At 40.5% G+C, this 24,500-nt stretch overlaps 5 protein-coding genes across 8 annotated transcripts in view; 3 read left to right on the top strand and 2 right to left on the bottom strand.

Annotated features, from left to right (window-relative positions):
* Positions 1-3,350: 3,350 nt before the first annotated feature.
* LOC106652613 (chymotrypsin-2-like) lies at positions 3,351-4,895 on the bottom strand. The gene is made up of 7 exons (XM_014371673.1): positions 4,803-4,895; positions 4,659-4,714; positions 4,458-4,549; positions 4,245-4,386; positions 4,064-4,180; positions 3,837-3,986; positions 3,351-3,755 (listed from the first exon to the last, which is right to left on the bottom strand). The coding sequence occupies exons 1-7, from the start codon at positions 4,861-4,863 to the stop codon at positions 3,600-3,602; spliced, it is 774 nt and encodes a 257-aa protein (XP_014227159.1). The 5' UTR covers positions 4,864-4,895; the 3' UTR covers positions 3,351-3,599.
* A 2,086-nt stretch (positions 4,896-6,981) lies between these two features.
* Positions 6,982-16,887, bottom strand: LOC106652386 (flexible cuticle protein 12-like). 4 transcript variants are annotated; one of them, XM_023459676.1, is made up of 3 exons: positions 16,475-16,887; positions 7,508-7,760; positions 6,982-7,392 (listed from the first exon to the last, which is right to left on the bottom strand). In XM_023459676.1, the coding sequence occupies exons 2-3, from the start codon at positions 7,514-7,516 to the stop codon at positions 6,982-6,984; spliced, it is 420 nt and encodes a 139-aa protein (XP_023315444.1). In that variant the 5' UTR covers positions 7,517-7,760; positions 16,475-16,887. The 4 variants fall into 4 exon arrangements, with proteins under 4 accessions (XP_023315444.1, XP_014226800.1, XP_023315445.1 ...); XM_014371314.1 differs by having other exon boundaries at positions 7,508-7,757; XM_023459677.1 differs by having other exon boundaries at positions 7,508-7,757; positions 16,555-16,887.
* Positions 10,997-12,549, top strand: LOC106652385 (guanine nucleotide-binding protein-like 3 homolog). The gene is made up of 4 exons (XM_014371313.2): positions 10,997-11,015; positions 11,114-11,212; positions 11,295-11,888; positions 11,977-12,549. Exons 1-4 carry the CDS (start codon positions 10,997-10,999, stop codon positions 12,480-12,482), a joined length of 1,218 nt encoding a protein of 405 aa, XP_014226799.1. The 3' UTR covers positions 12,483-12,549.
* Positions 12,940-16,353, top strand: LOC106652612 (dihydrolipoyl dehydrogenase, mitochondrial). The gene is made up of 7 exons (XM_014371672.2): positions 12,940-13,211; positions 13,862-14,150; positions 14,231-14,597; positions 14,682-15,026; positions 15,128-15,219; positions 15,294-15,619; positions 15,715-16,353. Exons 1-7 carry the CDS (start codon positions 13,170-13,172, stop codon positions 15,778-15,780), a joined length of 1,527 nt encoding a protein of 508 aa, XP_014227158.1. The 5' UTR covers positions 12,940-13,169; the 3' UTR covers positions 15,781-16,353.
* Positions 16,888-17,195: 308 nt separating the features above from the next.
* Positions 17,196-24,500, top strand: part of LOC106652596 (dedicator of cytokinesis protein 3) — a 56,677-nt gene continuing 49,372 nt past the window's right edge. The window contains exon 1 of the mRNA XM_014371645.2: positions 17,196-18,249. Within this exon, the coding sequence (XP_014227131.1) occupies positions 18,210-18,249 (40 nt within the window). The 5' untranslated portion in view covers positions 17,196-18,209. The remainder of the gene's footprint in view (positions 18,250-24,500) is intronic.

Below are 24,500 nucleotides of genomic sequence, written 5' to 3'. Positions count from 1 at the left end.
CTGAGGAGCAGTAAATAATTTCGATTTGTTGTAGTCAATTTGTAAATATAGGACAATTGTATGTATAGCAAGATTTGGAGTTTATAATAATGAGATAATATGTAGGTAAAAAAAAAGTAAAAAAAAAGAAATTAATGCAGTTGAAAAAGTATGGATGAATTGATAGTGAATTTCCGTAATTTTTTAAACGCCAGGCTTACGAGTACACTGACAAAGAAATCACATCATAATTCTATGAAGTTGAACAAACCCGAGTTGTTTGGGTTTTTTCATACCGAAAGAGTGGAAAGAGACATGTCAAGGGAATTTTCGACCACCGCGGGCATCGACAAAGACACCCCCTTGTCCCATGAAAAACGTAACCACATGAGCGCGTGGTCTCTCCCTTGTGTCCTAAAGCCACACAATGGAAGGTCGAAGAAAAAAACCTTCATAACTCACACGCGTGTCAAAATCAAAGACGCAGGCCGGAAACAATGCAAGCTGCTCGTCAGCAAAATCGATTTTCTATATTACGTACATGAGCAACACCGGTATCAAATGTTCTTGGAAAATTCGACGACGCTGGGAAAATTTCAACATCAGATAGCAAAAAATTTTCCCATTAAAAATCGATAAAATAATTTGACTCACGAGCTTTGACCGATGCTTTCGAGAGGAATCAAAGCTCAAGTCTTCCGCATAAAATCTTTATATAACAGTAAAAAAAATGTACATCTGCGAAAGTATTGAAAGAAAGCCAAAAAGTCGACGATAACGGCGTCGATCTCTGAAATCACGAGGTGCTAAAAGGGAGGAAATGAGCTTTACACGCACAGTTACGATCGGCCGATTATTATCCAAGTCTGTCGCTCGAGCCAAACAGTTTCTACGCCGTATACAGGTTGTTTACAGTCTACACGGGCATCGAGGCTGCTCGAGCTCGACTGTAAGCAGGAAATTCGATGAAATTTGGCGCGCGCTCGGAGGAGCTTTTTTTTCTCACTTCGTTCGGGCAGGCGCCATGGATCGATATTTCACTTTCGCTTGGATGCCCGATTTATCGGTCGATGATGTTCCAGGCGTTTACGAGGATTGGATTAATTATGGTGGTAAGTGCACGGTCGATTGGGCGCGCCTCGGACCCCCGTGGGTATTAAGTAATTACAAATAAATGTGTTATTTCGTCAAAATAAAATTGCAGAGTAACGAGCTGCCCGAACGATAACGAGTTCTCATCGCGATGGAAAAAAGCTCGACTCAATCTATGTTCCAGCTTAAGTACTGGGTGCTTTATGTACGACGTCCAGCTGATGACCCAACGAACTGCGTCGTTTTAAGCTTTCGCAGGCGATGGTATCCGCGGGTAATCAAGAACAAAGCTCTCTTTCATCGTCGCTTCCGAGCACGGCTCGTGTATGAATTAGAAGCCGTATACAGGCCCGGCATGCGGAGCTTGCAAATAAAGCAGACTTTGCGCGAAATCGGAGTAGCTCTATGTACATACGGGGTAGTAGCTGCTATGTACGTGTAAAATAGCTCATCATGCAGCGTCATGCCAATAAACTTTGCAATCTTCCATTAACCCAATTCCATTCTTTTGCTTCGGGCGCGCAGCACCGAAAATGTATATTCCTCCCAGCTCGTCCCTTTTTCTCTCTTTCAAAGCTCGAATCGCTCGAAGCCGACCAGCTACTACATGTATATGAATGCTACAGCAGTGCAAGCTCTCTCGCTGGCGTCGGCATTTCGAGCTCTATGGTTTCATTTTGTTTTTTTGTTCGCGCGCGAGCTTCGTGCGGACTTTTCATTCATGAAAACTAGCGCGCGGCGCAGCAGATAGTAAACAAAGCCGGAAGACGGATAGGTGCGCTTAAGCCATAAATGAGAGAAAGAGAGAAAGAGAGAGCTTGATCTGCACGTGTAGCGGCGCGGCTTATGCATGCTCGGAGAAGGCGAGAAAGCAACGGCGGCGGCGGCGGCGACTGCCCCAGACTCCCCCTCTCGGGGTAATCAATACGGTAAAAGCGCCTTTCCCTCGCCCGAGCCGTGACTACTGCCTGCGCCACCCGCGCGCGGCCCCGCTTAAATGCCGACTGTGCCTCGTCGACAAAGACTTCTGCCGTGCGTGTATACATGCAGCGTTACGTGCGTATGACGCCGCCAGCAGCAGACCGTATACACGCAGCTCGCACGCATCGCTCCTGCTGCCTGACGTACATAATACACACAGAAACTCGGGGACAACGGAGTGCTAATAGCTATCGCTGCCCACGCACACCAGCTCACACGGACGGGCCGCGTTGAACGATGATATTGCCAAGCCCGAATTTTCACGCGATCGAATTTTACAGACCTGTAACGACTGTATCAATTACACGCGGGCAATTTTTATGCCGAGCACGACTGCGTGTATTATCTTGCATTGGTCGTGTGTATGCGTTTGTTCGATTGAAATGAGCCTTTGTTTACGCGATAATTAATGCGCTTTAGTGCAGTTATGAACTTTCATCGTCGTTTCTCTTTCTTTTTTTGAAGGGAATGAAAAGGAATTAAATGCATCTAACTTTACAAATAATGATAAAAGATAAATAAAAGGTTAAACATAAAACATGAAATAAAAATATAAAATAAATATGGTATAACAAAGAGGAAACAAATACCTTAAATGGAATTTAAAAGCTCAGATAAATGCAAAGAATTTTTTTTAAAAAATCATTCATTCAGTTTAAGTTCATAATTCAATTATCTTAGAGAAATAAATGCACATTGATCTGAGTAAAGTAACTGAAAAATTTCCAATAAATACGAGAAAGCTCAAAACTTTGAAGAAAGAAACATGAACGAATAAAGCAATGATTTTCCATACCCTCGAATTGAGAGAGATCAGTCGCAAACGTCTTAGAGAGGCCAACTCGTTGCAGCAATAAGCTACACTATCGATGCTACAACGCAGGACGCAACGTCAACTTCGTCATAGTTATGTCAACACTGCTCCAAAAAAAAAGCAAAAACAACAACAACAACAACACGTAATATAGGCACGGCAGTGTATATAGCGACTGTTTGCCGGTAGCGACTGAGCCGGCTTCCGATGGCGCCCGCACACATGCGACGGCCCGACCAATCCCCCCATTGCATGAAGCACGTTCCCTTTAAGTATTCTCTACATTCGCAACCCCTCCGATGCCTATTTCACACCCTCGAATGCAGGCCTCGGGTCTCGGACTGAATTTGCGTTCGTCGAAACGATTTATCATCTGATACACGCAGCTATATACTTATAATCTTTTTTCGTCCGGTAGGCAAAGGGGAGGCGAGTTTTTATTTTGTAAAAACTTGTATGGCGTTTGAAAAATCTCGCGATATTATTTAGTGGTTAACATTGATTTCGGTCCAGTCATACGAATCATTTTAATAATAATTAAAAGTATTTACTATTAACAAGTGTAAAATCGAATTTTTTGAAACTCTCAAAGTATCTACATGAAAAACGTGTTTTAACGTACAGTCTCAAAGGCTATACGTGTACACAATTATTATTTTACACAAAATTCGAGCAGATTGTCGTAGACTTTTTACGATGCATTGTAGTCCTACCGTTTTAATAATTAACTCAATCAAGTCCTTATTTTCGGACTAATCCAGTCCATGTACTCGGACACACGAGTGAAAAGGCCGGGATAACGCGTACTCGCGCATTCCGGGTCTTTGATGGACCAGGAGACGACGCCGACAATCACGCCGTTGACGGTCAGTGGGCCTCCGGAGTCCCCCTGAAACAATCACACGAACGATTTGCCATTTGTTTTTGCATGGAAATTTTCTCGATGCATATATATGTGTATTAAGCTTACGTTGCACTGGCCTTGTCTACGTCTAGGATTGTTGGCGCAGATGTTGGTCGGGTAAACGTTGCTTCCCGTGGCCCTGATGGCCCGCGCGCAGGTATTTTGATCGGTGACCTTGATCGACACCACTTGTAGAATATCGGGTATTCGGCCATTCTACACCGAAAAGAAAATCAATTTGTTTCGTGGATCATAATGAGGTGAATTCAGGTAGAATGAGCTTGAGTACTCACAACGCTGAGTTTGCCCCAGCCCGAGAGGACGGCGTTAGCACCGCCGGGGGTCCTCTGGCGAGCCACTGGTAGAGGGACGGCCCGCACCGACTGCGAGTATGCCCATGGTTGACTTACCTAAAAAATTTGATTACGTAAGGACAAATTGCGCGTGAGCTGATTAAAGTTGACAATCAAGTACTCTTATCAAGGCGATATCGTTTCTGAACGAGTCTCTCTTGTTATATCTCTCGTGCATGATGATCCTTGTGGCCTGACGGACCTGACCCGGCCTCTTGTAGTTGATGGTTCCAGCCACGACTCGTATTTGGTTTGCTTGTTTACTGTAGATTCAAGATAAAATATTCTTAACTCTGCTTATACATAACTAAGGCGAGAAATGCCAAATTCTTACCCATCGGTGCAATGAGAAGCCGTCAGGATCCAGTAGCGAGATACGATGGCTCCACCGCAGAAGTGACTACCCCGAAGATTTTGCAGAGATACCTGTGACAAAGTTTAAAAAGTTGGTTCAAACGATAATGCACGAAAAAAGAAGTGCACAGAACTGTAGACACATATTGTGCATTTGAACTTGTTGATTTTGCAAACGTACTTGAAATGGTCTTTGGTTCGGTCTTGAATTGTACCCGTTAACGATCCTCGATTCAACTAAACAGTAACAAATATACTAAGGTCAATCGATTAATTTATGCTACAATTTTTAATTTTGATCAAAGTGTTATCGCTCGACTCTTACGTTCTATCTCATCGCTGAAAGCCACAGCTAGAATCGACAAAAAAACAATAACTCCTCTCATATTCTATTTCAGTCTATTAGTTGAGCGTAAAGTGTCGCATAATGCTCGTCGTTAATCGTACTTATATACACTCGACTCAATAATGAAAAGGCGGAAAAATAATAAATTAACTCGATAGCCTATCGCGCAATTATTTTGTTGAACTTTTGACGCGTTTCGGCTTTTTTAGCTTTTTTAGCTTCTTTCAGGAATCAATAACTGCATAATATAAGATTGTCTGGCCCATCCTTTATTCAGTTGCATTAAAATTAATTTGACGTTACATGTAAAAATCATCAAAATCCAAAAGTATGAAAAAGCTATCGTGTAAAAGTTAGTCAACTTTTTTTTTATTAGCGACAGCTTTGGGTGAGCTTTATATCGGATTATTTATTACAACCGGGAAACGTGTAATTAGCGATCGAGGAGGAAAATACTAATTGACGTACATTTTGAGTCAATAATAGCTAATAACGGAAACAATTTAATATAAATGTATGTTATATCTACTCATGCACGGTGTTTACATGTTTAATATTTTTTATTGGCAAATTAAAATTGATAAATCGATGCTGTTTAAGTCAATTTGATAGTGCAATTCAGACATACAGAAATCGGTAACTTCGCCAGGATCAAAACAGATCGCAAGTTTTAAAAAACAATGTTTTTGAGTCAACCTTTGATTATCACAAGGCTACGAAGATTGGCAATGCGTTACCTTGTGAGCAAATTCATTTATACATATTACGAGAAAGGCGGAGGAGTCTCAATGTAGACGCAGCCTCGACCCTGCCGCGCCGTGCAAATATGCAAAGGGCGAGTTGAATGGGTGCCGTGTAATATAGCAGCTATAAACATTGTTACGGGACCGGCTCGAGTTAAAATGTCTCCACGTTATGCCGCTGCCGCTATATACGTTTACATCTGTCGCTCCCTTTTTCGACCGAACTATCTCTCTCTCCTGCTGCTGCCTGTGTCTGTTGCCTCTGCGTGTATGCATATTACTCGAGCTTCCACCCTCGAGCTTGTGTCTCTTTTCCGCCCGCCAAGCCTCGGAGCGCCTCGTCTGTTTATATTTACTGCTGCTTTTTCTTGTGTAAAAGCCGCAGATTAAAATGAGAAGCCAAAAAGGGAATGCGTGTCTAGCCCAGAAAGTCTAAACGATTTTTAAACTGCGACCTTTTTTGTTACCTTTTTCGAATTACAAATACTCTAGCGAACATACGTGCGATTCAATCTAATTATTCGGTAATTACATTTTTATTCCTACTCTTACTCTTAGATCTTTCTCAGAGCCCTTAATGCACCATTTTCAATTCCCAATTTATTCGTAATAATTTATCATTGATTGAAAAATAATTATTTTTCATAAGACAACGGATAAATAAAGACATTCGTATTAAAAATCCAACTCAGAATCCATATGAATGGGATGCGTAATAGTATCACGTATGCAAATGTTGTACGAAGAACGACTTTTCCATACTGAGTTGGTCTTTAATGTCATGTCAACGCTACGCATATTCGTATACTGCCGAAGCGTGACTCAAAACTTCTCATTGATAATGATATGACGGGGTTCTCCATTTTTTCTGTAGCGTATTTCGTATAAATCGTAAAATGATTGGTGTTGAGTGAAATAACTATTTAAAAAATAAAACACAAGTATGAAGATTAGTTTGAAGAATGATTCAACAAATCAATGGAAATGGTCATCTAATTGCAGTGGGCTTAAAACTTCTTTATATAATTTTTGAATAAATAGTGGATATTATTCTTCAACACAATCTTCATAAGAGTTAAGAAAGTAGACTTCCTATATGTTTAGCTCAATCATTGATTTCATTTTTCATTTTTTTGCGTGATGTATCATTTAATTTAATAATGAATTCATTTTGTCAATCACACATCACATTATGATAATGAGTCGATTAAAATCGATGTAATTATCCGTTAATGATCCACGAATATTAAAGAAATGTTAGGACTTAGATCGAAGGAAGGGTAACATAAATTTTACAAGATAGTGAATTATTTTATATAAAAAATGTTTATTAAAAAATAATTTCTCATTCTTAAAGACTAAAGTTTGAATTATCTAAACGCTAATTTAGAAGTTCGAGCTCTCAAGAAGAAAACTTAAGCTACTGGAGCGACTGGGAGATGGGCACCGGTTGCGCGGTATCCGTTCTCGTCGGCGACGTAGCTGATGGTGTAGGTGACACCGTCGTCACCGACGTAGCTGTAGGATCCGCTGACGCGGTTGGCAGCCTGTTCTGGTCCGTAAACTTGGATGCGAGAGTCTTCTTGGCGGCTCTGGCCGTCGCTGAGTTCGTAGGCGAAGTTGTAGCCCTCGAGACCGATGTTGTTGTTGGGTGTCTCACGGACGAGGACAACATTGTTGTTGTGTTGGTTGACCTGGTGGTAGGTCTGCTGCTGGGGCTGCTGACGATTGCCGGAAAAGTCCGAGACGATGATGGGTTGGAATTGGCGTTGTTGGGGCAACAGACCGGCCGAAGCGACGGCGACCAAAGCGGCGAGTACGACGAACTGCACATTTATCACAAATTAGTTTGATTAATTCATGCCCTATATGTACTATGTATGTTTTTCAACTCGTAGGAATTGTTAATTGCGAATTCTAATTTCAAGTTTAGTGACTTACCGATTTCATTTTGGATTGGTGGGTTTGAGGTCGAAACCAGAGGAGATGATCCAAGAGGCTAAGAAGTCGAAGACTGACTGTGCCTTTTTGCTCGGTTCCTTGCCTATTTATACCAAAAATTTGCCGGACTCGATATACTCTCTCGTCTTTGTTGCTCCCGTGTGTAGCGGTGGATGGCTCATCAGCCAAATTACCTGTATACTGGCCCGAGGCGAGGTAACGAGAGCTAGCCTCGCGTACATCGCAGCTTCTGCTGAAATGTTGTGTAATTTGAATTATATATATCCGTGCATAATTGGAAAGAAGGCAGCTTCTGTCGAGAGCTTTGTTTTTAGCCGACAACATCATCTGCATTTTCGCGCAATTTCGCTTTCATTAATAAGCTTTATTTTTAAAAATATGGATTTGGTTTTGAAATCAAAGTGACTTTCGCTTTGCGAATTTTGATAGTAATATCGCAAGGTCGTATGGTCTTCAGTGAAATTGGAATCCAATTTCGGCTGTTAAAATTTTTTAATTTTGGACGAGTTCAATAATAAATGAAGAAAAATAAATTAAAAAATGAAATATTCGCCAAAAATTGTTGATAATTCTAATGTCCGCATATGAATTTAAAATATTTGATTCATACTCGTGCTTCTTAGTGTAGATTATGAAAATCATGTAAATAAATTATTAAAGTATCAATTAAAAATTTTTTTCTTCCTTTTTGTACAAATTGCTATCAAATCATTGAGAAAAATATTTCGCCTATAATTTAATTTACAAATATGATTTATTAATAATAAAATAAATAAACCGATCAAGGTAGTAAATTATAATCCATCGAGTTTAGTTGCTATTAATTTGTTTAATTAAATATAATGTAAGTATCTCTATTCTTGGTGGTTTTCAGTATCTAAAGCATAAATTATGATTTCCGAGACGAACAAGTTTGTAAGTTTGAACGAATCGGCTAAATAACTTGTTCGCACGGTATAATATTTTTGAGCGAGATTTCGAAATCAGTTTTTTTTTCTGCTACGCATAAAGCAGTGGCTGGTAACTATTATCATAGTATTTAAATCAATTGGAGTAGTCAAATACCCAAACAGGTCTTGCGAATATTTTGTATTAGAAATTAGACAAAAAGATAATCGCACGAAATTCGAAAAATAAATCGCCTGATGAACTTCAATAGTAGGAGTAGAAGTCGGTACATTGACCGCTAATCAGAAGATTCTCGAAGGTATTGTAACTGAATAATTATAAGAAGATGATAATAATGAAAAAAATTCAGCATTAATCTGGAAAACATAAAAAGATACATTTTTCATTAAATTGAAACTTTTTTAAAAAATAGGAACAAGGAAAAAATTAATTTAAAAATAAATTTTGCTTTTGAAAACGTTAATTTTAAAGTAAAAACACGAAGAAACTATTGAAGGATAATAATATAAAGAAGAGTTTTCACTGTGTTTCTAAGCAAACTCCTTGCAAAGAGAGTGACATATATTTCCGAATTTATAAAGACGAATTGTAATCCCTTAGGTTTTTCTCATCTTCTTTGCATGGTTTTTATAGATAATTACCATGCGTAACGGGGTACTAATTATAAAAAGTAATAAAAAAGTTTCAATAAATAAAAACTATGTAAAAAAAGTGTAACGAACAAAATAAAATGTATTTATAAACTTGCAGATAAAAAGAAAGAAATCATTATGTTAATTATATGCGTTGTTCTCAGCGAGCACGTGATCGTTACACAATTCTGTCATTAATATTTGGGGACCTTAGGTGTCAGAAGTTGGTAAATAAATCATCGCTCATGTCAGTACTGCGTAGGCGATTTGTCTATATAATCAGTTTAGCTCAGGTCGAGTTGACATTTTTTTTAGTCATAAGTATACGGCTATTTATATTAATCGATGGGGATTGAATTACTCGCCTCATTGACGTATAAAACATTTACTACTCTTTTTGTTGATAACTTAAACAGTAAAAATGGTTTCCCTATCTTTTAGATACTATTCAAAAATTTATAAGGTAAAATGGTGACTGCAAGTTCAAGTAAGTGAAAAAATTAGTGAGGTCACTCGTCGAAATCCTTTAAGCGTGTTCGAGTTTAATTCAACAATTGTGAAATGTTGCATTAGAATCGTTGAATTTCAGAGTCCAGCGTATAAGGTCGCAAAATCAAAAGCTAAAAGAAACTTCGATCGAACTGGAAAAGCCTGAACGAACTGTCGCGAAACACAAATACGATCGATCCCGAGATGAGGTCTCAACTTATGAATGAAAGTTTGTTTCAACAGTTTGTTTTAATTTTTACCTCTAAGTTTGACGAGAAGTATCGATGTCGTCATTTCAAATGCCATTAATCATCAAATATAGAAGTTCATGATTCAAATCTATGGGGTCAAATGAAAAATGTGCAAAAGTACTAAAAAATAAGAAATATCAAGCGTAATCGCGTCGTTCACGAAAAAAATATGCTCACTTTATATCTATTCATGTAAAAAATCGTACGTACTTCACCCATTTTTGAACCCATTAAACACTATTTTTGCGATAAAATTAAAAATTCTTCGCGGAAAAAAATATATTTTTGTACAAATCAAAAGGTGAATCGTCATGTTTTAAAACGAAGTAAAAAATACCATGAATACTTGATCTTTTTTGAGCTCGCTTTCCTTATAACTACTAAAAATCGATGAAAATTTTATATTTATACAATAATACAATATTGAACAATTTGAAAAATAACAAGCTCATTTGAAATTTCGTATCATAATGATGAAAACAGCTTTTTGTACTTTGATATTCTTTTATACGCGTCGTACAAAAAAAACTTTCTCGGTTACAGGTCTAAAAATAATAATTATCAGGTAATTATTTGTACCATTCAACTTTTACGTTATAAAATAATTCAATTTCAATCCAAAAACACGTGAATGCGGTCGCTCGTTCTACCTTATCGACCCAGACAGCATCGAGGGATTTAAATTATGTATCTATACTTTAAAAAAGTATGGTCATATAGATACACTTTAAAATAATAGTATAGATAATATTATAGTAATGATACTACTTCCAACAATTTTTCTTTCAAAACCATAAGAAATTTTTTGGAAACTCTAAAAGGTCAGTCAAAATTGTACTAAATTTATTAATTTTTTTTTCTTTGAAGTTTGAGCCAACTTTTTCGAATGTTCTTTTACTCAGTGGAGCTATATTTCATGTAAGTATGATTCAATGAAGTATTTCCTATTTTTCTTTCAAGCACGTAAATGCAACTATCCAATTTTAATGTGTGTTGCTAAGTTTTGCCACCTCGTGGCTGAATCGCTGGTGTCGTCATATCGTCTGCATTCTCAACCTGTGCTGTGACACACGTGTTTTGAGTACAAAACTTTTTCAAAACACCGTATTATTGTATTTTCAGTACTTTTAAGTGACGTTTAAAATTAATATAAATCAACTTTCAAAGTTCGATTGAAAATAATCAAAATGGCAAAGGCTCGTTCAAGTGAGTAATCATTCACAAATAATAGAGTTAAATCATTGGTTTGTTCAATGTCTTCATTTTCACAATTCAAATAATCCAAATATTATAATTTGTTATAGAAAAACCAAATAAAGGAAACCATGGCAAACCAAAAAATGACAAAAAAAATCATTTGGATGAAAGTAGCATAAAGATTAAAAAAAGAAGAAGTGACTCTAGTAAGTAGCAAGTTTATTGTGAATTAATTAATTAACCTAAATGTATTTGTTTGGAACTCAATATCTTTATTACTTGTTTCAGGAAAAAAACAAGGCATAATGATGGTGCCAAATTCTTCTGGTGATATTCTGGATAGAATTCAGGAAGCACCTATGGACATGTCTTCAATAGCAGGAAAAAGGTTGAAACATACTAAATCCTTCATGAAAGAATTTAAAAAAGTTCTTGAAGAAGCAGACGTAGTGTTAGAAGTAGTTGATGCTAGAGATCCTCTTGGAACTCGATGTTCCCAAGTGCAAGAAACAGTTGCGCAAATGAATAAGCGACTTGTTCTCGTTATAAATAAAGCAGACTTAATTTCTCGTGAAAATTTAGCCAGCTGGTTGAAATATTTTAAAAGAAGTATTCCAGCTGTACCCTTCAAGAGTTCTACTCAGAGTCAGTCAAAAAAACTTGGTCGGAAAAAACTTAGTAATATGAATCAAGAGATTTTACAAAATAGCGCTTGTTTTGGAGCAGAATTACTTATGCATTTACTTGGAAATTACTGTCGCAATGCTGGAAATACTAAAGGAAGTATTCATGTTGGTGTTGTTGGTCTGCCCAATGTTGGAAAATCTAGCGTGATAAATTCACTCAAAAGAAGTAAAGCTTGCAGTACTGGAAATACTCCTGGTAATATATTGTTATATTTTATTTTATTTGATTTTGAATTTTAATTATGTCTTACAGAATAATTTCAATAACCCCTATTTATTTTCAGGAGTTACAAAAGCAATGCAAATTGTTCAGCTCGACTCAAAAATAAAATTATTGGATTGTCCTGGAATAGTCTTTGAGAACAATGACCCCAATAATGCAAATGTTGCATTGAAAAATGCAGTAAAAATAGAAACTTTGGATGATCCAATTACCCCTGCTACTGTTGTATTACAAAAAGTACCTATGTCTCAATTGGCAGAACTATATAATATTAATGAATTCAAAAGCCCAGAAGAATTTTTTGCTAAAAAGGCTATGAAAATGGGTAAATTAAAGAAGGGCGGTATTCCTGACATAGAAGCTGCAGCTCGCAGTATTCTGACAGATTGGAATGCAGGTAAAATCAAGTATTGTTCTATACCTCCTGAAGAAAAAGACTCTCAAATATCAGCTTCAATTCTGACTACATCCAAAGAAGAGTTCAATATTGATATGTTTGAGGCTAGTGAAAAAATGGTGTTAGACAGCATATCAGGGACAGGCAGTAATGAAATGGATACATTGTAGTTTAGTATCTTAATAAAAATGTGGTTAAATTTCATTATTTTTCTGAATATAATCTTGTATTAAGTGAAAATATTTTTGTAAATAAAATAATTTATTCAGTACTTGTTTGGTCAACACCCATATTAATTGCTGTTACATTAAACTAAATAATTTGCATCCTCTGTTTTGATATCTTCTAGTTTTCAAATTACATTCATAGAAACCATTTTAATTCAAGTAAAATGTTTGCAGAAATATATAAAATATCTGCGATATTTGATTTGAACCTTTGGAAGAATGTAATCTATATCACTAAATTCATGACAACAATGAATGTCACTCAAGTTTTCAATCTTTACTTATTTTGATCCGTCCCGCCACCATCGCCAATGATGCGCGAACGAGTCGAGAGTCGAAAATTTGAGCGCGCAAACGATAGATCGCGGCGCAGCAACGACCATTGAGTTGCTTCTATTGCAATCGCGGCCAAGTTCGAGTATATTACCGACCGACACACAGACTGCAGGCGAGCTAATGTACTACTGCTAGACTTGCGCGATTTATCAGGTCGTCGAACGAAACTCGCTTGGGGCTATCGCGCGCTCAGGTGCTGTACATCGCCAGTGACAGAAGGTTCCTGGTACTTTTTTTCAACGAGCATAATCACGACGAGCTGCCCGCCGGCAGTACCGCCCATAACTCCTCGAAATGCAAGCCAACTTGGTGAATCTTATGGCCGTGTCTATGAGGGTGAGTACACTCGATCGCTGCACTCTGCTCTTTCTCGAATCTCGGAAATTTAGCCTGAGTGTCACTGGCTTTCGTTTAATTTCCCGTATGAGCCACGTCGCGCGTCATATCGTTAGTTAATGCAATACCAGCTCTCTCTATCAAATTTTTATAATGACATTGGGCTAAGCTAATGTCATCCAAATGAGTAATTGGAAAGAGATGTGTGTCATTCTGCAACTGGGCTCCCTTTGCTCGAGCATTGGTTATGTTATGTCACTTTTTTTGGAACATATACTTACCTACACAGAATAGGCGTCTGCTAATGTTCTCGCGTGACACAAGACCTTGACGATTTTATCTCGCTCTCTCATGCCTCACACTACGCTCAGTTGATATTTTTACCTATTTATCAGTTTTACCAATGTTGTCATTTTTCAAACAGAGTATATTAATATGTATTTACTTGAGCTGAATTTAAATGAACAAATTTTTAAAACTCTTTCACAACTTGCACACAATGTGCACTGTCCCATATTGCTATACAACAATCATCCTAATTTATCATAACAATAGAGATTCCTGAAATATCTTTCCCTTGAGGTTAATGAATTACTTAATAAACCATCACCACTCAAGAATGTCTTTTTAAAGTATTTTCATTATTACAGCCAATATGTATGAAACGGGCCGCAAATCCCATTCTAGCAGCTATGCAGCAGCGGAGATATGCTAGCACACTTGATGCTGACATTGTTGTGATTGGCTCTGGCCCTGGTGGCTATGTAGCCTCTATCAAAGCTGCTCAATTAGGTATGAAAACAGTTTGTGTTGAGAAGGATCCAACTTTGGGAGGAACTTGTCTAAATGTAGGATGTATTCCATCAAAGTCCCTTTTAAACAACTCACATTATTATCATATGGCACACAGTGGAGATTTGGATGACAGAGGAATCAAAGGTATTTGAGTTGATTAAATTTTTAATTTATTATCGTGCATCTAATTTTTATACTACTACAATATACTTAAAATTGTACAGTTTCTGGAGTAACTCTTGACTTGCCCAAACTTATGCAACAAAAGACAAATGTTGTAAAAGCTCTGACTGGAGGAATTGCTGGATTATTCAAAAAGAACAAAATAGAATTAGTTACTGGTCATGGAAAAATTACTGGAAAAAATCAAGTCACAGCATTAGGTCCAGATGGTTCAACAGTAGCTACAATCAATACTAAAAACATTCTTATCGCTACTGGCAGTGAAGTTACACCATTTCAAGGAGTTCCAGTTGATGAGAAACAAATTGTTTCTTCTACTGGAGCACTTTCTCTTGCAGAAGTTCCAAAGAAAATGATTGTCATTGGTGCTGGTGTGATTGGTCTGGAATTGGGATCTGTATGGCAAAGGTAAATGATACAATCCAATTTTTTTAATTCTATATAAATTTAGTTTTATCAAAATGTATTTATTCAAGAATTTAAATCTTTCAGGTTAGGCTCTGATGTTACGCTGGTTGAATTTATGCCTGCCATTGGTGGAGTGGGCATAGATGCTGAAGTAAGTAAAACCATGCAGAAAATCATGACCAAACAAGGTCTCAAATTCAAGTTGGGAACTAAAGTAACAGCAGCTGCTAAAACCAATGGCGATATTCAAGTAGCTCTTGAAGATGCTAAAGACCCTAGCAAGAAGGAAAATGTAAGCTGCAATGTTCTTTTAGTATGCATCGGTAGAAGACCATACACCCAAAATCTTGGTTTAGAAGAAATAGGAATCGAAAGGGACGAAAAAGGAAGAATTCCAGTCAACAGCCGATTCCAAACTGTTATCCCAAGGTTTGTAGAATTTCATACATATTGAATTCAACAAAGAAATTTTAGGATAATTATTTTACTCAGATATTAAATTCTAATATAAAAATATAATTTAATTCTAGTATCTATGCTATTGGAGATTGTATTCATGGACCTATGTTGGCACACAAAGCAGAAGATGAAGGTATCATAACTGTTGAAGGCATTGCAGGAGGTAATAAAAAATATTCTTTATATTTCTATTAGACCTTATGCAAAATGCAAAAATTCTAAAATCTATTTTTAAAGGTGCTGTACACATTGACTACAACTGCGTACCAAGTGTAATTTACACCCACCCAGAAGTAGCTTGGGTTGGAAAATCAGAGGAAGACTTGAAGAAGGAAGGAATTGACTACAAAGTTGGTAAATTCCCCTTCATGGCCAATTCAAGAGCAAAGACGAATTTGGAAACCGACGGTTTCGCTAAAGTCTTAGCTGACAAAAACACCGATAAAATTCTTGGTGTTCATATGATTGGACCAGCCGCTGGCGAACTTATCAACGAGGCAGTTCTTGCTATGGAATATGGTGCAAGTGCTGAGGATGTTGCACGAGTTTGTCACGCTCACCCGGTAGGTTTTCATTCATTTACATTCAAACGTAAAAATTGAAATTATTTTCATAATAAACCGTTCAATACTAATAATATCTTTTAAAAATTATACAGACTTGCGCTGAAGCATTGAGAGAAGCACACTTGTCGGCGTACTGCGGCAAACCAATTAATTTCTAAGATATTCCATCTCAACTTGTGAGCACGCCATAAATCTCAGGCTAACGATGCGGCTTTGTTATCTAGTTTGCATTGTGAAGCGCTGAAATTTGAGATTAACTAAGTTGAAGTTCAATCATCTATGTTGATCGCAACTTCAGAAATTTACTACGAACGAGACTCAATGGGAAATCATCAAAACCAAACTAGATACTTTGTAAATAAGATATTTAAATCTATGACACACAACTTAAAGAACGCTTGTTTCTCAAACGGGTTTATTGTCAAATGAGCCTGACATTTCTTGAGAATAAATCGTTAGGTACCACGTCTTGAAGACGTGCAAACTGTAAAACGTTGAAATCAAGTTTCTTGACGATCCTCTCCATAATGAAACTGATTCTCTAACATGGATAATTCATTGTTTTTAGTTCATGGCGTTCGATCTCGTTCGATATGCATTTTTAATTCAAATATCATTATTCAATGTCCATTATATTTGCTTTCGATTATTGTTATGCAAAAATTTAGAGCACTCATTTCAGTTCCAATTGAACAAATTAATGCTTTAATGTAAATGTTACTAAAAATAAAGTCATACATTCATGTAGAATCAAATTCATGTACTAGCATTAATTCACGCTGTGAGAGAAAATGGGCACTGTAATACAGAAGCACTGAAAAGTACTATGTAGATATTATTAAAGAAACTCACCGTTATAAAAATTTGTGTTTATGGTTAGCGAGTATCAATCGGTACTCAATCTAGTGGTAAAGAATAAATTTGTTAATTACACAAATATTCCACGTTGTTTGCATGATATTCCGAAATTATTATTTTCTTTCGTCCAAATTTTACTTTTGGCTCAATTTATCGCAACGAGTCTTAAATCACGAAGTGTTCTCTATTACAATAAATAATTTTTTTTATATATCAGTCCTCCGTAAGTGCACATCCCTTGTATTCATATATAATTTAAAAATTATGAATTATCTTTTGAATTTGAATCGCTGTTGAATCCTTTTGAAAATTTCGTTTAACATAATATACGAGTCTTTGCACACGTTTGAGCTCACGTTCCAGTGCTATTAAATTATCAGAAAAATTATTGGGAGCTACGAAATACAAAGAGCGAGCCCCAAAAGCATATTATACTTGCAAGTTCGATGCTTTTGCGTAGTTGGCAGGATCGCGCACATATACAGGCAGTTTATTAGCAATACATGCACGATAGTTGTCGTCTCTCTCTCTCTCTCAGTCTTTTTCTCCCCCTTCTGCGTAGCGCGCAGGCGCTCGCCGGTGGAGAGAAAGTCTGCACACTGTGCGAATACATTCGGCGAAGAACTAATGTGTATATGTGTATATATGCAAGCGGCAGCGGCGAGCAAAGGCCAGCCGAAGCGAAACCCGGCAGCCGAGCGAGCGAGCAGATCCCCGGCAAACAACGCCGGGACGACGCGTGTGTCGCGACTCGAGCTCTCGTGTCGTCGTCGTCGTCGTCGCGTGCGCTCGGCGAGAGACTCGGCCGCGTTTATATACACGTTATATTATTCGACGGCGACAGCCAACAACAAAAAAAGACACGATCGAACGAGACAAATAGAAATTCAACAACATCGGCTGCTGCTCCATATTATTATAAATATTTACTCGAATTGCGCGCACGCACAGACCGACGACCCGATGCCTGCGTAATCGCGAGACGAGTTGTTACTTTCGCGCTCGCCGTCGTATACGTTTGGGAGCAAAGTAAATAGAGGCGATCAGCTTGAGAGAGGCTCGTTTGTGTATCGTATAATAGCAGCATTACAACAAGTAGGAAATAATTCGTATACAGGAGATAGAGTCGAGAGATCGCCACAGGATGGTCTTATAGGGTGCAGTGCGCGCTTACGCCCGTGTTTTTCAAGTGCATTGGAATAAAGTAAACGAGTGCATCGCGCAGTGTGCGGTTCGTCTCCCGCCTATACGCATCGATTAAATGCGAAAGAAGAAAAAAGTATAATTCCACGTGAATCGGCGAGCGCGTGTGCTTTATACCGGAAAATATCGTACGTGATACAATATACACGAGTGTAGATCGACGAGAGAAGAGTCGAGAGAAATTTCGCAGTGGTGCCTTGTGCCTGTGCTTCTCGTTGCGTTTTCCTGACAGATTTATCATTTTTCGTGTACGGTGCTGTGTGTTTATGAGCCGTGTGCGTTTTGTGCCGACGATATCTCAGTGTGTATGAGCTCGGTGCGTTCGCGTACACCGACATATTCGCAGGCCGCTGCTCGCTTGCGATGTATAAATAAATATCTAATAAGCAGTGAGCGAGCGAGCGAGCGGGAGTTCGCTGTGCAAGTAGTGCGTCGCTGCGTGTGCTGGAGTCACACAGCCTGCGTAGTCTCGGAGTAGTTATACACGTATCAGACACGCAGTCCAGCTTCTTTGCCGGCAATCAAAATGATGTGGACCACTACGAGAACGACCAAGTACGCCGTCGGTGAGTGTCGCGATGATATTTACACGAGTCTGGTTTGTCCTCCTGTTTGTCCCGTTAGCGTCGAAAGCTCACCCCATAGACTCGTCGCGAGCTTATGCTCTCTCTCTTTCGATAACAGTACGCCCATTGAAGGGCCGGCTCGGTTTAATCCGCTGCCTTTGGCGTCGAGTAAGCTGCGGCATTAAATCGCCGGCAGCAGCTCTGGCCGCATTCACTACTTGTACTCGAGGAATAGAGCCGCACAATGAGTCGTGCGCCAGAGCTTGCGACACGAGCTATGCCCGTGAATACGTCAAAGGCACGTCTCTGTGTGCCCCGTGGCCGCCGCCGCTGCTGCGCGTTTAGCGTGTATTACGATGAAAAGCTCGTCGTGTCCGCAGAGTCGCCGCTGCGCAATATTATACATACAGAGCGCCTCAAGAGAGCAGCGTCATTCATATACGCGCGAGACGAGTATAAGCTGTATGTGTATTCGGCTGGGGCATTTGTATAGCCGGCGCGTCTCACATGTATTCGCTCTTTTTTTAAATTATTTTTCGATAGGAACACCGAGCTGACCAAAAAAGCCTACGCGGCTTCTCGAGCTTTTTTCAAATCTTTTCCTCTCTCTCTCTCTCTTTCGAATGGCAAGCACGCGGCAGGCAGTCCAGCTCTCGGATGAACTCGTGTCGACGCTCGTTATTTGCATTTAATTGGACAGGTTGTGTGTGTTTAATCGGTCGGTCGGCAAAAAAGTTGCGCCGAGCAGTAGCGAGAGAGCCGCCTCGTTAATTCGCCATCCCGCTGCTCTCTGCTCTGCTCCGCATCAGCGAAGTAGGCCCATGGTTCGCACGAGATAAACCGCGACGACGACTGCCGTATATTCCCCATACGTAGCGGCGTTTTTGCAGCGGTAGCAGTTTCTCTCTAAGCCCACTGGCATTTAGTTCAGTCGGCCTGTCGAGACTCTTTGTTTTGTTTTTCTTATTCGCTGTCATTGTTGGCCGCAGCAGTAGCTACAGCAGCAGTAGTGTATATAACGCAGCTGACGAGCGAGAGAGCGCAGTGCGCTTAAACCACGTGCCACCGAGCAGCAGCAGCAATAGCAGCAGTGCAGCAGTGGTACATATAACGGTGCTTTGCAACAGCTCTCCGATGATTATTTATTTCTTTGCGCCGATGCGTTTCCGCGAATACAAAATATTTATGTACATCTGTGCGGAGCTCGGCCGACTCTTCCGCGATAAAGTTCATACGAATACGTGTATAAAAGTGCCTCGACTGCAATTCATATCGATATATACGCGAGCGAACGGTCTACACACATTTCTATGCATTACGGGCGCGTTATCTCGCTGAACTTTGGCGCGGATAACAATTGACTGGAGGGGCTCTCTCTCCTATATACGTACTATAGGCTCTCGCTCGTCGCCGTTGTCGGGGCACTGCTGCACACGGAGCATCGATCTGCAGCCGCGATACACAAAGCTCGGCGAGTCGGAGGATTCCTCGCTCGCGCAACTTTGTATATTCATACGTTCGCGTCGTTGATTCCGAGGCTGCGATTATTTCGCTCGTGACGAGAGCGAAAAAGAGAGAAAGAGAGCGAGGAAAAAGTCGTGCTGTGCGGCGTGTGCAGGTGCGCTTGGAGGGAAAATCGATGCCGCTGCCTGCCTGCCTGCCTGCCTGCCAGCCAGCTCGGAAGGGCGTAGTAGCATTGTGTCGTAACGCGTATAGCATACACGGCGGAGTGCCGGCAAGGTTACAGCTCGTTTGCCGTCCTGCGAATTGTCCGCCGCTGCTACAAGCCATGGCTTTAGCTTGCGGCATGACCCAGCGGCGTCTATATCTGTATATCGGAGGGCGCGTGCGTCCCTCGTGCTCCCGCACAAGTCACCGAGTCCGCCATGTATAATGCACGCAATAAATTCAGTCCACCCACGCACTCGTCTGCTGCGCGAGATCAGTTTATGTACGCGGCCCGGCCCATTCATAAGTGTATTCGGCATCGACCGTTGTATACATTACAGCGTCTTGACGACGAGCTTCGAGAGTCATGACGACAAACGTTTAGTTACGCGTCGTATCCGAGGAGAGACTCTTCTTCTTAACCCTGCGCTCGTTGTATAATACGCGACTTTATTACACACTCCCCGCAATTGTTTTTAATTACTTGGCTGCCACGAGTGTATAAGAGAGTAGTCAGTGGTGGTGGTGGTGGTCGTAAGACGAGCTCGTTTGCGCGTTTCGCTTTTGGAAGCCCTTGACGATTCCCTTTGCTCGGCTCCTTTCCCAGAGCAGCGCTTTCTCCGCTGCTACTGCTCGTTCTCGTTGTGTATAGTCATTTCCTGCGTCAAGATCGACGCCGCAGACATTTAACTTTGCTATATACACTCCGATGTTTGGGCTCTGTCTGTGCGCGAGACTCGACTCTGTTATCCGCAGCTTCGATATGTAATTGTGTGAGTAAAAAGCTCCAATTCGGTAGACGCTTTCGGAAGGAATTATGTTTTTTTTACAAAGATCGATGATTAGTAACTCAATTATTCAGTTCACTGTATCGAAGTTGTAAATTCTTACTCGATGATTGACAAATCCAAATATTTGTTTCTTTGCGTATTCTCAGTCAGGCAGACCCAGCAGTTTGAACTTTAACGGTTGTTTATTCTCACTCTCCTATAGCCGCGAGATACTTGTATTTAAACAGCCAATTCGGTGGCAACTCTTGACTCCATTGTTGGCGATCGAGCCTACACCAAAAGATGGGTCCTGCTGATTAAGCTCTCTCTCTTTCTCTCTCTCTCTCTCTCTCTTCGCTTTAATAGTCGAGCTCGTCGTCCCAACTCGCCCTCGCTGTTACGGGCCGACTATATAATAGGTCGTGACGCGATGCCCATGCACACGCGAAAGTATCGTTGAACTCGTATAATATGCACGTGTTCCTCTAAAGACAGAAGAGAGCTGCACTATTTATATTATACGGGAGCACGTAACAGCCCTAAACGTGCATGCGGCTGAGCTGCTGATTACTTCGGACGTTGCCTTGGAAGATAAACTCAATTTATGTGCCACGCTGCAGCAGCTTTGCATTTTCTTTGAAAAAAATACACTGCCAAGTAAAAGCAAGCCTGTCGCAGCAAGCTTTCAAATTGATAAACGGTGCAGAGTCGATAGACGCTCAAAACGAGAGGTATCGAGGGAACTAAATAATTTTTCACGTCTTTTCCAAGTCAAAGGACTCGTCGAGCACTTTCGGTATTTCTCGAGCGAATCGCGCGAGCATTTAAATTTGATCCAAACGAGCTGCGAGTTGATTGTTGTCGTCCCCCCTTGACGAAAAGTGCATCTCCTCGTCTGTCAACGACTATATTACGCCTATACCTATACATATAGTCATTGGACTCTGGCGCATTGTCGTCGTTCAAGAGATCCCATGCACGCACATACACGCGCGGCACAGTCACATATATCTGGATCGCAGGCATCAGTACAACGGCATCAGCTCCCGCAGTTTATAGTACGCGAGTTTCTTTTTCGCTTCGACAATTGCTCCGCATTTATACGGCATACGTATATATGTATTCTTTGAGAAAATTGAGCGATGCAGAAGGAGGCATATCGGTATAATGCTTACGCGCGTCCTATACGTGTATGTGTGCGCACAATGCGGAAACCGAGAAGCGCGTGAAACGGGAACGTCCAAGAGGCAGTTGCGAGAATTTTGTTTCGCTCGAGCAGCTGCTGCTGCTGTTGCAACTTTGGTAAAGGCTCGCGAGTCAATATATATAGACCCGGTACTGGCATGTAAAACAAACGAAATGCTTTTTCCACGCCGTGAGCGAGCTAACAGCACGTAGCTCTATATCGTATATGCGCTTGGGTGTAGAAAACAGTGCGAGTCTGACGGGTCCAGCTCGATTCTGGAGAGTCGCGACTGCGGCCGATGATCGGTTCGATCGCGGGCCTCGACGACATTCTTTTCATTGCTCATTCCCAATGCGGCTTTCTCGAGCTTCGAAAATTTCGCGCGGTCAGTTGCTGGCTCGTCGAGCGATCGTAAACACAAACGAAAATAGCAATTTGTGGGGAATTTCTAAATTTCTTCCGCGCCGAAACACTCGAAAATAATCGACGAAAGAGCATGAGCGCGCCAAGCAACGGTATATACACACGCTTTCGGACACGCTCGATCGATTGCATAAGCCAAAGAGCTTGGCGGTACTTACACGCGTTCATGGCCGCCGCAGCTTTTATCAGCTAAGCCAGTCACATAAGATCGCACTGGCAGTAATAATAAATGGAATTCGCGCGCGTCAACGGATGTATTTATGCGCCAGCAGCAGCCTAACTTGCAACCCATGACTTGTGCTATTGAATTCGCTCTTGCGCCTCTTTATAATCTTCCGTTTTTGGCTTGCGTTTGTTGGTATATGGCATAATTGTTATTGTTTTTTATTGATATTTTTTCCGCGTTTCATTCATTCTTCATCGAGGAGCGTGCCTCGCGCTCCAAATGACATTAATTTCAATTTAAAATAACTAACAACGTCTGCAGCTAATAAAATTTCAGGTCATTTTAGCATGAAGAAACTTGTTTGAAATGAAACTTTATTATTTCTAAAAATGGATATTAATGACACCACTAAAATCATTAATAAAAATCAATACGCAAGATTCGATTCAAATTTGCTCCAAAAAAGCTCGACTTTAATGCTTTCGTTCAATAACGAGAAGCTCAATGAAAACACGATGATTCGTCGACAATCGATTTCCAATTATATAACTGCAACGCCCAAGATGAATCGTAAAATTGTCGAGTGCCAAAGAATCGCGGATGTTGTGACACGATGCCATTACATTCATCAGCTTTGCATTTACGCGTCCAGAAGAGGCAGGCAGGCAGGCGGTAGCTGCGCGGCGCATCGAGTATATATATCTCGAGCCGAAGGTTCAATACATCGGCTCAAAAGAAATGTAATATTGAAGTAACGCGCCGCGTGCTATATAGCAACAGCTGCCTTACACCCTCGTCCTTGGCGCGCGCGAGCACTCGGCAGCACGCATTTTCATCTTGTCTCGCCGTAGCTGTGCCCCGCAATGTATATAATCTGCTCGATTCGGTTCGTGCCACCCCTGCGCGTCGTAAAAGTCCCGTACGTACTGTATAATCCAGACGTACGCATATATATGAGGCAAGACGCAAATGGATCGAAATTTTCGAGCACGCCCGAGAGCTATATATCGTGTGCATGCGCTAAGCTCTTCTGCTCGCCTAATGAAAAGCTCTTTGCCTCCAGTAGAAATCGATTCGCGGGGGAGCTTTTTGAGAGATGGACGCGCCGCGAGCGAGAGATGTACGTATCGCGCGCGAGCGGACACCGTGAACACGATTGCGCACCGCAATCGTGACAGTAATAATCTCATTAAAATCTTCGGCCTTTCGGTGAGTCAACGACGTGCCGAGCTATATATGCGAGTACATACATACGATTACAAACAATCAGTGCGGTAATTAAGATAAGACCACGGACTCATTAGTGTACAATGATTGTGATCGCATCTCGAGAGCTCGCTCGAGACTTCTCCAACGAAATGGTAATTGAACTGATTGCTTTTGTACTTTGAGCTGAGATTCTTCGGAATAAAGCTTATCGCTCACAACTGCTTCACGGCTGATTTTCACCTTTTCGAAATATGTCGCAGCGCTGCTCCGACATCCGAGGAAGGAAAAAACATCTCCTCGAAATGTAATTTTCACGGCCATGTGTGGCATTTATTTATTTTGAAATGGCTGCTGTTGCCGGTCGGCTATACACGCGATAATGTCCAAACGAGCTTTGGCCGAGCGCACGAGCCAAAGCATACAGCGCGCGAGTAAATTACGAGCGCCTGAAAAAGCGGCGCTAAACACATACACACGCAGACGGCTCGACGTGCAACGCGTCACAACCGCAACTTGCTCTCGTGCATAAATATTTTGCCTCGCCGAGTAAAGTTAAAAAAAAAAAAAAAACAATGGGATGACACATGCGTGCAACGTTGCGTCTACGCTCGACATGTGTGTATACGCGTCGTTCGCCGCACACGCGTATCAAGTACGCACGTATATGAAAACGTCATTTGCAATTCTAAGTTATTGTGTTATTTTCTCTACTACGTCGAGCGGCTCGTATACATTCGTTTCGTACGGCGATGCAAACGTGCGATGCACGCCTTTATATTTTTATGAAACAGTCGCTAATGCCATGGTAAGACATTTGACCCACGCTTAT

The sequence above is a fragment of the Trichogramma pretiosum genome, unplaced genomic scaffold, assembly GCF_000599845.2.
Source record: "Trichogramma pretiosum strain Unisexual culture from Peru unplaced genomic scaffold, Tpre_2.0 scaffold32, whole genome shotgun sequence".
NCBI lineage: Eukaryota > Metazoa > Arthropoda > Insecta > Hymenoptera > Trichogrammatidae > Trichogramma > Trichogramma pretiosum.
Note: the sequence above shows the minus strand (reverse complement) of the source record. Positions and strands in the feature narration are given on the sequence as shown.